This window comes from Rhagoletis pomonella, unplaced genomic scaffold (genome assembly GCF_013731165.1).
Source record: "Rhagoletis pomonella isolate Grant_MI unplaced genomic scaffold, Rhpom_1.0 Rhpom_scaffold_00004, whole genome shotgun sequence".
NCBI lineage: Eukaryota > Metazoa > Arthropoda > Insecta > Diptera > Tephritidae > Rhagoletis > Rhagoletis pomonella.
In genome coordinates, this window is record NW_023458558.1 from 50,998,691 (window position 1) to 51,014,322 (window position 15,632).

General features: G+C 36.5%; 1 protein-coding gene across 3 annotated transcripts; it reads right to left on the reverse strand.

Annotated features, from left to right (window-relative positions):
- Positions 1–209: 209 nt before the first annotated feature.
- Positions 210–15,556, reverse strand: LOC118737743 (synaptic functional regulator FMR1). Of its 3 annotated transcripts, none has more exons than XM_036468474.1 (13): positions 15,386–15,556; positions 14,372–14,777; positions 8,882–8,931; positions 6,891–7,208; positions 6,613–6,778; positions 6,492–6,559; positions 2,438–2,735; positions 2,224–2,355; positions 1,935–2,154; positions 1,739–1,867; positions 1,532–1,633; positions 1,149–1,223; positions 210–833 (listed from the first exon to the last, which is right to left on the reverse strand). In XM_036468474.1, the coding sequence occupies exons 2-13, from the start codon at positions 14,420–14,422 to the stop codon at positions 391–393; spliced, it is 2,052 nt and encodes a 683-aa protein (XP_036324367.1). In that variant the 5' UTR covers positions 14,423–14,777; positions 15,386–15,556; the 3' UTR covers positions 210–390. The 3 variants fall into 3 exon arrangements, with proteins under 3 accessions (XP_036324367.1, XP_036324365.1, XP_036324364.1); XM_036468472.1 differs by having other exon boundaries at positions 1,751–1,867; positions 2,224–2,373; XM_036468471.1 differs by having other exon boundaries at positions 2,224–2,373.
- Positions 15,557–15,632: the final 76 nt, after the last annotated feature.

The following is a 15,632-nucleotide window of genomic DNA, read 5'->3' on the forward strand; positions in this document are numbered from 1 at the left end:
GTGTGTATAATTCGTTTGCATCGAGTTAGTATACTATTTTCTATATATTTAATTTTCAGTTTTCTTTTATGTGATTATTTTTTTTTTTCATATGTATTTTTTTATTTTTTTAAAAAAATCTCTCAACTTGCTGTATTCTTTTTTGTTTTCTTTTTTTTGTTGTTTTTAATGTGTTTTGTTTATTGTTTTTATTTTAATAATTTTATTTTTTAATTATTTTGTGTTTTAGTTTTTTCAACTCATTCAATTCATTTAATGCTTCGAAGTTGTTATGCTGCATCCTAATTCCTCATCGTTTGTTGTTGTTGCTTTTACTACATATTCTGATGTCGCTGTTGTTGTTGCAGTCGCGGCTGAGGCTATTGTATGCACAGACATTTTTACTGCCCATTAGGACGTTCCATTAACAAGTGTCTCCCGCTTGTTGTTATCCTGTGGCTGCAGCGAGTCCGCATGATTGTTTCTATTGTTTTTGTTGTTGCGTCTCGGTTTCGACTGCTGATGCTGTTGTTGATGATGCGGCTGCTGCTGTTGCTGCTGCGACTGTTGTGGCTGCTGCTGTTGTTGTTGCAGCGGCTGTTGCTGCGGTGGTAACTGCTGCTGCTGCTGCTGCTGCTGCTGTTGTAATTGCTGCTGCTGTTGCTGTTGTGGTTTCTCAAGGTTACCCTTAATTGCCACATTGCTGCCATCTTTGCTGTTCACGCTCTGTTGTTTGGATCGCTCCGACGAGCTTCCAGCTCCTCCGCCACCACCTCCACTGTTGATTTTGTTGTTATCTGCGTTTTGTGGCTGTTTGTTTTGTTGGGATTTGTTATTGGTAACCCCACCATTCGCTGCAATAAGAATAACAAGGATTATCGTACGAATATTGCCTACGAAGGTGCAAATAGGATATGCCAATTGGAAGCAAAAGGAGGTGTGCCTTAATTGATAAACTATCTAAATGTTACAACTTTTAACGGAATTTCGAAAATGATATACATACATAATATGTATAAGTATATTACACTTTTTCATCCTTATTATGAAGAAAACTCTTTTAATTAATAATTTACATTTCATCTAGAAACTTCTACAATTTTTGGCACACAATTTACTTCGAATCCCCTTTATGTATGTAAAGTTTAATTTGGCGACATCATACTCACTGTTATGAGCAGCGTTATTGTTCTTTTGCCTTCTGCGTCTTCTTGAACTGCCTTCGTATGACGAATTGCTTTCAGCTACAACAAAATAAACAAATTACATGTTATTCTACTAAATAATTAATATAAAAATAACATGAGTGCATCTAGGCCACACTTCGGAAGTGAAACTCTTTTATTTGCTTTGATTTCATACTGCAAAATTTCACGTATTCTTGATTGAAATGGTAGGTTTATATTAAGTTATTATATTAGGCGGCAGGAAAAGAAGGAGAAGAGACGCACTTCCCATACATAAAGAGGTTTAAAAGTGTTCGTGCCGATCTTTTAATTCACTAGCGCCGCTAAAGAAGTTTCACTTCCAAAACACATTTCAGTATACACACCTCTTTCAACGCTACTCAATTCACGCGTGTCCTCACGCATATCCGCATTATGATTGTGGTAATGATCTCTGCCTAGATCCCTGCCATTTTGTTCTCTGCGTCCTAAATTATCCAGACAAAAATGTCACGAGCCACAATAAATAAAAATGAAATATCGAGAATGTGAATTCAAACACTAGTGTTTGAGTTGGGCACTTGATATTTTACCATTTTGCTTACCACCACCACCGCCTCGTCGATCATTTCCGCCACGATAGCCGCCGCCACCACCGCCAGCGCTGCGATCGTTGTAACGATGATCACCGCGGGAATTATAGTCATCATCGTCCCGACGACCTACAAAATTTAAAAAGTTCCCTCTATATTATTATGTCTACATATGTATGTGCTGAAGCTTTACTACCTTGATGATAACGCTGATTGCCACCATTACCACCACCTCGTCCTCTACCACGCCCGCGCGGTCCTCCACGACCCGAACGCACCGACTCAATGTCACTGCTGTACCCTCTTTCCGATCGCCGTGTGACGGGGAAATTTTGCATAGATCCCATTGTGGACTCTTGTATTGCTCGCAGTTGTTGATCGATCTCCAATTTTTCCTGACGCAGCAGCTCCACCTCCTAAATTAAAATCATTGCAAATTTTTTAGTAGGAAATTCAATTGATTTGCTTCAAATATGCAAACTTACCTTCAAGTGCCCTAAGTGATATTCCAGCAACACTTTGGCGTTCGAAATACTTTCAACGGTGCCGATGAACACAAACGGTACATGACCATGCTCACGTGGTATATTCTGATCCTGTTCGTCATCGCCTGCGATCTGAGCGAATCCCAACGCATGCAATTTTCAAATATTGAACAATTAAACGAAAAAATCATTCATATGTATATATAACGCATACCTTAATTCGAAATACTCCACTTTTATCCACGATTTCCTGTATGATTCGACCATTTTTGCCAATTACCTTGCCCACCAACTCTCTAGGAACCTGGAAGAATTCCTCGGCATACTCCAACATAGAGCGTGCCCGCTGCACAGCATCCTCTGATTCACCGGTAATTTTGAAGGTGCACGACTTCTCTTCTAATTCGATATTTGTAACACCCTCCAAGAGGCGAGCAGCTTGTATATTGGCACCGTGTGAACCTATGGCCAAGCCCATCAAATCTTCGCGTACTTGAAATTCATCGGTATAACTATAAATAGAAGAAGGAAAGTACAAGTTTAGGAAATGTAAGAGACAAAAAATATGCAGGAGAAATTTAGTGTCGATTATGGATAGCAACTCAACGCCAGTGGGGTTGCAGAAAGGAAGAAAAATGCGGAGAAAATATTTACTTTTAAAGGTTTCGGTCGAAAAATTTAGGATTACTTTAGACTTTAACACACTTTTAGTCTCCTATTTGCTACGCCACATCTTATATAAACAAAATGGCGGTTCTGCAAGACGTCTTATGACAAATCACTGCACAGTCACATTGAGTGTGATGGGAGTATGCAGTAGACATGAGAGAAATCTAGGCTTAATGTAGCAGCAACATGAACATATTAACTCCCTACCGCCGAAAAGCGGTTCAGAACTTTCGGAGGGATTCAGATTTAGAGAAAAAATTGTGAAGAGTAGAGGGCACAATAGATAACAGGGTGGCGGTGCACAACCCTTTTTTACCTCACTTTTATTAGCTTGGTATGTAATATGTAATATTGACGCTTCTAAAAAATGCAGCGATTTCCATTCTCAAGTTACATACCTGACGACAGTAATAATGGGAATTGCTTTAAATTTCCATTCTTAAAGAACTTTTTTAACTATAATTCTTTACAATTCTACAACCAATTTAATACTACTATTAGCTATTATTGTTTAGAAAGAAATTATTAGCCGTGTTTGTTTGTAGAAGGATTAGCGACTATAAACTATTCACACTCACTTATTGAGCGAGAAAGCAACTTTGAAAATACCACGGATAATCGATAATCGACTAAGGCCCACTTTCACCATCTCTGGTTAACACTTATCTCCAGTTAAATATCGTTACCGACGTTATATGTATGGAATCAGTAACGTCGGTAACGATATTTAACTGGAGATTAGTGTTAACCAGAGATGGTGAAAACGGCCCTAACAGTCGTTTATCTACTACTAGTCGACCGTTGTCGTGTAGTGGTAAGCAGTGCGCGCTTCCACTCATCAGCACCTGGCTTCAAGCGCTGGTCAAAGCAGCATCGCAAAAAAATATAGAAAAAAGGTTTTTTCTTAACAGCGGTCGTCCCTCGGCAGGCAATGGAAAGCCTCCGAGTGTATTTCTGCCATAAAAAACAGCTTCTCATAAAAATACCATCGCCGTTCGTAGTCGGCGTAAAACTGTAGGTCCCTCCGCTTTGTGTGACAAAATCAAGGCGCACGCCACAAGTCGGTGGAGAAGCTCGGCCAAACACTAACATATGTGTAAGCGCCAAATCTATTATTATTATTAGTCGACACACGCAATAGAGGTGTATAAGTTTATTTTAATCTTTTTAGTCTTAAATTCAATTGATTTTAAAACTATTATGAATAACTACGGTGAGCATTATTTATGAGAGCCGAATACGGGACAAAAATAATTTTTGAAATTCTGTTCACAACCACTTACATATCTTAGATCCTTTTTCAATGATCCTAGATGTATTAGCCTTGAAACAGTATCCTTTTAGTATATTCACAAATTCATAGGATAATTTTCTCGAGTTTTTACACCGCGAAATTTTAATAAAAATTTTAATTTAAAAAAAAATCGTTAAATTCCAGTATAATAAAGTGTAATTTTAAGTCGCTAAGACTTACCCTTAATTTTTGGCTTTTTTTTTTTTGTTGATGGTGTTACGCAATTTTTTCATACAAAGTAATTATATTCGGCCATTTAAAAAAAAAAAAAAATTAGCAGCACTTTCTACTCGCATTTTGTTATACTCAATTTTAATGAGTCACAAAACAGCAAACCAAATTTTTCTAAAGATTCTAATTAAAAAGTTTGAAATTTGAGAAGAGCTTTACTTTCATAAAATGAATAAGGTGCATTCTTTTGCAACTGAGCTACAAAAAAAAAACACTCGCTTAAATTACGTAATAGACGCAAAGTATCTAACAACACAAACTAGCTATTCATCAGAGTTCAGCCAGGTCGGTTAAAAAATACGCGACCTGAAGGGTAATGTTGTTAAGTGAAAAACTACTCTATTGTGAATTGTTAATGGGAAAATGGAGATTGAAATTTTTGTTTCCTTACATACGAGACTTATATTTTAAACAAGTATATATATTACGCAAATACCTGGCAAAATTACTCATTTAAATTGGTTTTTGTATCTAAATCCCATTAAACTAATCACATTTTTCTTGCCAGCTACCAACAGGGTTGCCAGCTTCCAAAAGAGTTGCTCGCTTACAAAAAAAATGCAGCTATAATAAACATTAAATAAATTTGGGAAAAAAAGCCGAAACTTATTAAAATGTCGGGTCCTAATTTCTATTTTCGTCACTGTATGTATTCCTTCGATGCGAATCGCAGGCACTCACATTAGAAAATATCGTCGCTGGAATAGTGAAATAGTGTAACATGAAAAGTATAGTTTTGAGAAAAACGAATTGGAAGTTTTTATAAACCATTACAAACCATACAAATACAATTTCGTTTTTCGGGAATAAATTAGTGAGCCAAAGAGATATTTAAGAAAAGTAAAGATTTTTATAATAGATTAAAGGATTGTCTATCCAATGGTGCAATTATCGAATAATAGTGTATGTGGCATTTACACTGTTTCTTTATTCGAGCGACGATATTAACTGTTTATGGAGAAAATTACGATCATATACCAACATAACTTAAAACTCGTTCATAGGTATGACATTTTAATGAGCTGTTAAGGCGTCGAAACACCGAATACCGGACAAATACAGGACATAAAAAAAATACAGAACATTTGGCGCCCCGTTTAAATAAATAAATTACTAAGACAATCGGTCAAAAAAGAGGACTGTCCCGTATAATACAGGACGGATGGTCACCGTATGTATAACGAATAGAATAACACGTGATATCAATCTTTGGAATTTTCATTCGCTGGTAACATAAATTTTGAAACCGGTAATTAAAGGTAAATTTGGTTACCATCTCATAAGCTAGTAACAAAATATTGCCCCGTGAGATATGCAATGCAGGAATTTCCACAAATCATCATAGCTGAATTGCTGAATATTTAACTGACCGTACCTAGAATCGCGGTGACAAGTGGTAAAATTTTTGGTAATAAAATTTTCCGGTCACAAAATCTTCGGTAACGTACGAAATAGATCCATGTACCAAAACTACAAGATCACGCCATCAAGCCAGTAGCCCGTTATAATCGCATTTAGGAAAACAGTTGGACGATTTTGACACTAGCCGTTTGTTTACATCTGTTCGTTGCTTACAATTTGGTTGTGGCTTTTTACTGGAATTTTCTGCATTTTCGCTTGTGACAACGTATGTACACAAAGGTAAAGATTAATTCAGCACAACGACATGATTTATAGAAGAATTTGTATAATAAAAATGATTATTCATGCTTTCAACAATTACGCGGTTTTCTTCGTTCTCTTCGTTGTTTACTTCTTACAACAAAGATGGCGTAGAGAAAAAATCATAGAAAATCACTTTTTTCTTTCTTTCGTTCGCGCGTGATCTTGTGTCTTTCGTTCATGGAATAGACCTGTGAATGGAAATTTAAGCGAAAAATTAAGCGGAAATTGCTGCATCTTTTAGGCGCATCATTATTACATTATTACATCGCAAGCTAATAAAAGCGAGGTAAAAACACGCCAATTGCTTGTCACCTCCACCTGATATTACTGCTTCAATATTAAAAACAACGTATCCAGATTTTATACATATTCACATAATATATGTCACATAAAAGTTCTATAAACTCACCCACGATTAAGCAGTTTAGTGGATTCCAATTGGCGCGCAGCTTCCTCAGTTCGTTTTAGCAGCATTACCTGTAAAATATCGATTTTATTATTTCAATTAAATATTTCATACAGTTGCAAACCTTCTGTGCCAAATTGCGAAAATGCATATCCTTCAGCATGCTAGCACGTTTCTGAGTGTATTCCCATTTGGAAATCACAATCAGACTATCCAAGTCACGATTGTAAACACACACGCCAGCACCTATTGTACGCTGAAATTCCTTGTGAATACCATCCTTTTGCGCTCTGCAAAAACATCATTCGATAGAAGAGAAAATACCCAAAAAACCAATTATGTTTAATTATTTGAAAAAAACGTTAATGATAATGAACGATAACAACAGCAACAATAACTCACTCCTGTCGCAATTCCTCTGGTACGGGTATCGAGAACTGATAGAACGACTTGGACGTCAATGGCGGATTTTGATTTTTGACGCGTAAACGCTTCAATTCACAGATTTCGGTGTACGGTGTTTCGAAGCCAATATACGCAACAGCGCAGATGTCAGCCTTAATCATTTTTATGGAAGCAATCCACCAGCCACATGATTCACGCTCCGTCGAACGGGTGAACACTTCCACTTCCATACCTTCCTCAAAAGTGGGCGGATTCTCGTTCTCTTCTGGCGGGAAACGCACATTTGAGAAAGGATATTTTTGTACCTCGGGGCAGCTGTATATTCAACGCCCAATGATGAACCCGAGGGTGACGAAAGCATAGAAGAAATAAAAAAGAGAATTAGAAATGTCTTAAAAATAAAAATACATAAACTAAAGCGTTAAGTGATAGTCTCAGGCAATTAGAAGGGTGATTTTAAATAGCAATAAAAGAAAAATGAATCAAAAGCACTTCTGTGCCTGCAAGCGCACACAGTCTGCTGTGATGACATTTTAATAAATAACCACTACCACCGCCACCAGCACCAAGTGTGTGCGATCCTCCTTCAACTTGTCTGAGCTATTCACGTCCAAATGAATTATAAATTTTGGACAGGTGTTTTGTATAGTTCCGAAATTAATCTGCATTGATAGCTGCCACTTCGCGAAGACAGTCAGTTGAAAGGCTGAAAGAACGGCGCGCGTAAGCAGAGATAGTACAGGGGAATGTGGTGACCAACAATGTGCTACCAAAAAAAAAAAAAAAAAAACAACAGAGAACAACATCGCGAACAGTAAATTGATAGAAAAAACATTGTGTACAAGAAGTGGAAGATATGTATGCTGATTTGGCGACTCTTGGCAGTATGCCAACAGAAATGATCGCATGCTGCTACGCTCTGAGCAAACAGCACAGAATGCGCAAACAAAATGCTGGCTTGCATCGGGGTTGAAGGGGGTGGCGACGGCCCCTGACCGTAATGGCAGCGACACAAATTTTCATCCGGAAATATTTAATGAAAATTTTGAAAAAATAGAGAATTCCCATATGCACATATGTATGTATATAAATGCATATTTTCAAAATGGGTCAAGTGACATGAGACTTGAATGCGTCAATAGCCACATCGCGGACGGGATATATAAAAGTATGTACATATTTTTAATGCAATTCTGTGACAATTACCAGTTCGACATATTACGCATGGCGTAGGCTATTAAAAGGAAATTTTACTGCAGAAATAACAACATCGCCTTGAGCACCGTGCGCGGTGCGCTTTTCACTTCCAAAACTTGTGGTAATCAATAAACGATACAAGACAATTGAGAAGGACCGCGCCTATTTTTAGTTATAGTAAAAAAATTCTATTCTTGTCCGTACTACACATTCTGTGACGTTTCAATGCATTCTAGTGATACTTATACGAACGTACATATCGTATGTACATACATATAAATAGATATGTTCATCTACAATAAGAGTACTTAAGACTGTTGCACTTTTGGGCACATATTCTGTGATTAGCGGTAGATAATAGGAGTATTCTCGATCCGGTGCATACTGTTTGAAGACATGAAACAACAACAAAATTATACAATCATGCCATTTAAATAAATGCTTATGCTATCTATGCACCATGCCACGGATCGAGTTTACCCCTAATGTATTATAAATAGCATTAAAGGTCCCATTTAACTAACTTGAAATTCGACAAAAGATGCAAACTATGGAAATAAATAAAACTCGTATTTATTAGTGTATGACTTTTAATTTTGGTATTAAGTGGTATCTGAAAAAAAAAAACTTATTTAAACCAATTTCAAATGGGGCCTTTTGCACATTTGCTTTTTTACTAAAAAAAGATAAAACTCTACAAAACAATGCAGGTCAACGGAGAACATAAAAAAAAATTAGCACATAAATGTTTATACATATATTGCAATATTTAAGTTTTCTTGGAAACTTACCCATCAACCTCCACGAAAACGCCATCGTCGCATACAGCTGTCACCATGCCCTTAAAAGAGAGCAACTTGCTTAGATGATTGAGTATAAACTAGTGGAAATTTTATAATAATTTTTGGAGCATATAGCACTTAAAAGAGTGTAAACAAATCATGCAAATCTAGTTCCTTTTGAATATGGTCAAACAAATACATTCATACATTGATTCGTTTAGATCGAGTAACGCTTAAAATTAACAACTCTTCGCCTTCGACATCATGTAGACATACAGCCTCATTGCGAGAGTCGTGCCGAATGCAAGTCGTTTTTCGAGAGTCGAATCGTATCGAAAATTTAGCGCCATTGCCTAAAATTTCCACTCGACTAGTGTATTAAAACGGAAAAACTTGGCAGCACTGCATAGTTTTCGACAATTTTCGTCGTTTACTTATTTCAGCACGACAGTAGACAATGCTAATGTTGTCGAGTCGTACAATTCAGCCTAATTTACGACTTACGCAATGAGGCTGATAGTTATTTATGGAGAGTTTGCAACGTCAACTCAGTAGAAAGTAGTTTTTTTGTTACTAACTTTACATACAACACGGGCCAAGGGTGGCAAGTGTAATTTGACCGTAAAATAAATACTCTTTCCAACGTATCAAAAGGGCCAGGAGCGTGAGGAACGCAAAAAAATAACAGGCTCTAGATTCAGCTAGTAAGCATTTCTTAATGGAGCAGAAGCTGAGAAAAAATAGCAATGAGATAGCTAATTTCAGCTATCAAGAAAAACATAAACAGTGGCATTTGTTTGATTTTTCCAACTTTTGTCAAGCATATGTTAGATAAAACTCTTGATATAATGAGAATTAAAAAAGCTATAGCGCCATGGGCGAGTTGTTACGAGGTGCGCACTACCACTCGGTAGGTCCAAGGTTCGATACCGGGTCCGAGCAACGTCCAAAAACGTTTTTTTTTTCAAATAAGGGTCGCCCCAAGGAGGTAAGTAAAGGTAAACCTCCGAATGTATTTCTGCCACGAAAAAAGCTTTCCATTACAACCATTTGCCGTTCGGAGGAGGCTTAAAACTTTTGGCTTTGTCAATTTCTGCTCCGAGAAAGTCTGTTGTTGCGGGCATTAAAATGAAAGGCAATCCAAAAAATAAGTTAAAGTTTTCGATCTCTATTACCCTGATTTTTGGCGTAGGGAACGCTGGCTACTCTCTTTTGGATACCGCGGGTTAGTGCGGAACCAAGCCGAAAAATTATTTTCTTTTCAGACTTTTATAATATAAGTCTCAAAATAAAGTCTTAGAAGACTTAAAAATATTAGTCTCGCTGATAATTATTATGAAAATACTTTTATTATATAAGTCTTAAAATAATAGTTATCGATGACTTTAAAAAATTGTCTCACACATAAGGTGCATTCGCGTATTGATAGTTTTTGATAACTATCAAAAACTTTCAGGTTTTGCTGTTCGCATACACAAAAATCCAGGAAAGTACGGCACATTGAGAAATCAAACTGACATTTCATTTTGATTAGAAACTAGTTGCGATCCCGTACGAGTCCGGACTAGTCAGAATCAGTCAGATTTTACTGGAAATCGATCCCGTACTCGGTTCTCTGACTATTGAGAGTAAATACGGTTCTCTCTCTGTCAGAAGTTACCAGTTTTAGTCCGAGAATTTTTTGCTGGTAAATTCTGGTAAATGTGTCAAATGATCAGCTGTAGTGTGTTTGGCAACCAAATTGTAAACAAAAGAAAAGTGCACTCTGCTAATTCATGTTGAAAAGTATTTAATTACTTGTTTAAGTGGATTCTAATGAATTTGAAAGTATTTTTGGTTATTTACATGTCTGAGCTGAGTGTGTTTACATACAAATTAAGCAAAAATTTACAACCAAAATTTGGAGGTTATGTTGAAGTTGACAGAAGTTACCATTTTTTACTAGAAAGCGATCCCGTACTTTTCAATGTTACTCTCTCGCTCTGAGCGAATTTTTATTTTTTGACAGTTTTACTAGTCCGAGTCCGAGGAATACGGGATTGCACCTATATAGGTATAGGTTGTGTTTAATATTTTATTGACGTGAAATGGATTTTGTGTTGTTTTATATAAAAATACCATTCACCCCAAGGCGAATTCATATAAGGTGATAGCAGGTATAAAAAAACAAAAATTACACTAACAAATTTTACACATTTTTTGAATTCGCCATATTTTATCCTATATGAGTAAAAACTATCTAATATTATTTCTTTTAAAAAGTCTACCAACTTTTACAATTTTTTGTAAGTGAAATCTACCACTATTAATTTTTTCGTAGTCCGTGCACTGCTTGTATGTACTCTGTATTTTTAAAGGATAGGGGAACGTGTAGTTTATAGTTGCAGTTTGCTTATAATATAATATTTTGGCGTTTACACTTTTTTCAAGTGTTTGGCCGAGCTTCTCCTCCGATTAAATACGTGCGTCTTGATGTTGTTATACAAATGGATGGATTTACAATTTTACGCCGCCTCCGAACAGAAAATACTTTTTATGAGAAGCTTTTTCATGCCAGAAGTACACTCGGAGGTTTGCCTTTGCATGCCATTCGACCACCGTTAGAAAAAAAAATTACCGAATTTCGTTGAGATATCTCTATTTTTACTGGAGTTATCGCGTATACGGACGGACGGACAGACAGACATGGCTTAATCGATTTCTCTTTTCATTCTGAGCGTTTATGTATAAATTTGTCTTTATCTATCTCGATTTGTTTTGGCTGTTACAAACAACCGTTATGTGAACAAAGTTAATATACTAATATACCCTTGTGCACAAGTGCGCCCGGGTATAAAAATGTCTTAAACCAATTTCGATTTTTGTTAAAAAAAAAAATATTAAAAAACAGATTAGAGATTTTTTTTAAACAGAATAGAGCATAAAGTACTTTCAATTCCATTTTGGCATTGAGTGGAAACTCGTCAAACTCGTCACTCGAGCTTTGTTAATCCTCAGCATCCTCTCAACAGTTTTGGAGTCGTTTTTCAAATGGACCAGCACTAAAGCCATACTCACCAGCCTAAAGAGCATTCTAAACTATGAGGTTTTCAGGATATAATGGGCCGTATGAATAAAAACTAAGAAATTGCTTTTGCTTGAAATTTCATACCTTTTACTTCAATTTTATTTGAATAAATTGAGTAAAAGGTCTGAAATTTGAAGAAAAAGCAATTACTAATTTTTATTCATACGGCCCAATGCTGTTTAAAATTAAGAAAAGAATCCCAAATACCAGCACTAAAGCCATACTCACCAGCCTAAGGAGCATTCTAAACTATGAGGTTTTCAGGATATAATGCTGTTTAAAATTAAGAAAAGAACACCAAATACGTAACTTTGCATACGAGCGCACTTGTGCACAAAGGTATAGTCGCGAGCAAGGGCTGCAGAAAGCACTATTATTTATTGGGCAAGTACTATGTCTAGTCGAGTAGACACAAACTCAGAATTTTTTAATAGGATTTTAAATAAAAAAATTAACACAACCTACTAGAGTGGACAAAAATTTACCATTGTGCAAGGAAAAAAAAAGTTCTACAAACTTTGGCAAAAAATATATAAAATGATAAGCCTGATTGTCAATTCTTGCTTAACCCTGAAAAGGTGTATGTGTTTACTTATTCTATACTTTTTGCGCTTGAAGCAGGCAAAAATCGCTTGGGTGGTTAGAGCGCCAATTCGTGAAATTGAATAGTTCATGTCAGAAAAAAAAGCACTGAAAACCTCGCATTTATCGCGGCATAACATTTTACCAAATAACGCAACATACTCTATTTTACAAAAGCTAAAGCCAAAAGAAGCAAAACACAAATTATGCTCGAAAAATTATATTGTTGTTGCATTAAAAACACAGTTGTTATTTTTTAAGATAACAATAAGACGCTGTCACAATGGTCTTCTGCAAAAAAAAACCTTCGATTTTTATAGTAAGTATATACATACTGCTTTTTGGATGAAACACAAAACCACAGCAGCAATTTCCCACACATCTGATCACTGACACATCAGTTGATTTGTAATATAAAAATGCTGAATAACACAAATAACTATTCGGTACTTTTTGCCAAAGTTGCATTGTACATATAAACATACCTTACTCCCTAACAGATTGAGCTACAAGCATAACTGATAAGAAAAATAAAGAAATGTAAACTAGCTATTGTAATTGGTGGAACCCCCATTTTATAAGTTAATTTGTGTACAATTTCTACTCTTCGCCAGAATATATTTTCGAGCTTTAGCGCTGTATACAACACAAAACAGCAACAAAAACAGTAAAGCACTTCATTCTCATTGGCATCGCATCATCAAGCAAAAGTCACAACAATCGCACAAATATAAACACTGGAAGGAGGAAGAAGCAGAGTGAGTAAAAAATAAGCTCCGACGCAGCAGCAGCTGAAATTGGTAAAGTCGTCGTGGCGGCGGTATTCGCAGCCGGCACATTTTTAGATTCGTACTGGCTGTGGCTAAAACAGATACAATGATAAATCCAAAGAGATACTCGGAGAGGAGGAAAATAAACGAGGAACAATTGATGAAAGAAAACATTATACGCAAGACTGAAACGACCAACAACATCCACATACCCAATGTGTTCTTCCACGCCAGCGCCACTGTCAGCAGTACAAGTAGCCCCAGACGCGCCGCAAACAGGCGGCGAAGCAGATAGCCAAAGCGAGTGCGCAAGAACTAGTATGGCAAATGTGTGGAGTAGAATGACAGAAATGACAATTTACTACGGCGATGACCACAGCGAGCATAGATGAAGCGAATAACTCGAAAATGTATGTGTGGGAAAGTGGAAAATAGCAAGGAATAATGAAAGGGAAGGCGTGCGTACCGCTGAATGAGTAGAAACTTATGCATGCTCCTCATATTGGGCTTAATGAAAGAAATGCAAATAGCACTTGTCCCTCCAACGCTCTGAATTTATTGGGGTGGTGTACATGCCTGATGAGTGTATATGCTGCTTTTGTATTAATGAAATTGAAAAAGTACGGTTACTAAAGATGTGTATGCTTAAAACGGTCCTCACGCATAAATCGGCATAGCCTGAACAGATATAAACCCCTATTGTTGTGGTAAATTATACCCCATAATGGTAACGCAATATTCCGAAATTTATATCGATCATATCCAAACATAATCACGTTAGAAGCAGCAAACTCCCATCATCGATGAACGACATGAAATGCCGCCACGATGATGGTCGTTGCCACAATTCACCACTCGTCGCTATATCACTACTATTTACTTTTAGCCATTCTCGGACACAGCTAGCATTGTTGAGGCGATCAGCACTGATTTATTAATAAAACAATTAAAATTAGACATTCGCAACAATTCACTGTAGCAATCACGCACTCCACTCGTTCCGATTTTTCGGCGATATACTTCGCGCGCAAATTTGAAGCTTATCACAAAAGAATTCAAGTTATTTTCAATAAATCTTACCTTATAATAGGCGCCATTGTCGAGCCTGACTTCAACCATTAAATCATCCATTTTGTTTCCGTATTCTCTGCCTTTCAAGAATTAACACGATGCAATTTTATAAATTGCGGCAAGTGCAAGTTGTTGAATGAATTTGATTGAATTATGTAGAAATAAACAGTCCAAAATTAGGCAAATAGAAGTTCTAAGCGTAGGCTCTTCCCTGAAAATATCCTTCTACAATTGTGGTACAGCGCTGTTAATTAGCGCACCTCCACCTGGCTTAAATCAGCTTCCTTCAGTCTTTCGATTTTCTGCTTCACACTCTATACCTCCTCCACTTAAACTTAGTTAGGTTATCAGCTCTTAGTTTCGTCTGCTTTTATCCTTCTCTAACTATTTTTAATCTTTCCGTTGCTCGCCGCTCCTGCAGAAGATTTTATAACAAAAACATATGTATATAAATATTAGTACAATTAAATTCTTTAAAATTTAAATTAAATGTTATTTGGTGGAATAGTATTTAAAAAAACTTCACTGACTAATCTTTTTAACCAATTAAAATAATTTTCTTTCATCGAATCATAAATATTTTTAAAATTCGCTTTGATAACCAAAATATGATTTTCCTTTTCCTACAGTAGACAGAAAATTTTTCCTCATCCGACCGAGGCGTCGCAGCTAACGTCGCAGCCGGTATTGACGGCTGTCGAAACAAACGTCAACGTCGCAGCGAACGCTGACACTCGGAGCCCCAGCACTCGTACTCAAAAAAAAATTACTAATCGGTACGGTACTGCACATTCCACGATTAGAGCACCTAATTTCATACAAAATTAAAGGCCTTTTTAAGTATATTATCTAAATATTTCCCAAAAACCTCAACAAATTTTCAGTCGAATTTTCTTGAAAAATTTTCACGCCGTCTTTGATCATTGCCTTTATTCTTCCGTTCGTTTCTTCTTTACAATTCGCCGCTGTGCGAATTTTTTTCCACAATTGGTTCACACACTGCCTACCACAATTTTAACACACCTTAACCGTTTTCCGACGTCAATTAAGGAATAAATTCTATTAGTATTATATTTGTTTGTTTTAATTTGATCAATTTAACTGCAATTTTATAAATTTTCGCTAGATTTTTCTGTACGTCGAGCAACGACAACGACCACAAGAAACTCCTTCTTCCTCTTCTTCTTCTTCAGCATGACAGTGTTGCTTTTTCAGGCGAAAAGAAGATAAAAGAAAGAGAAAAATTTCCCAAAACGGTTCAGCGGCAGTG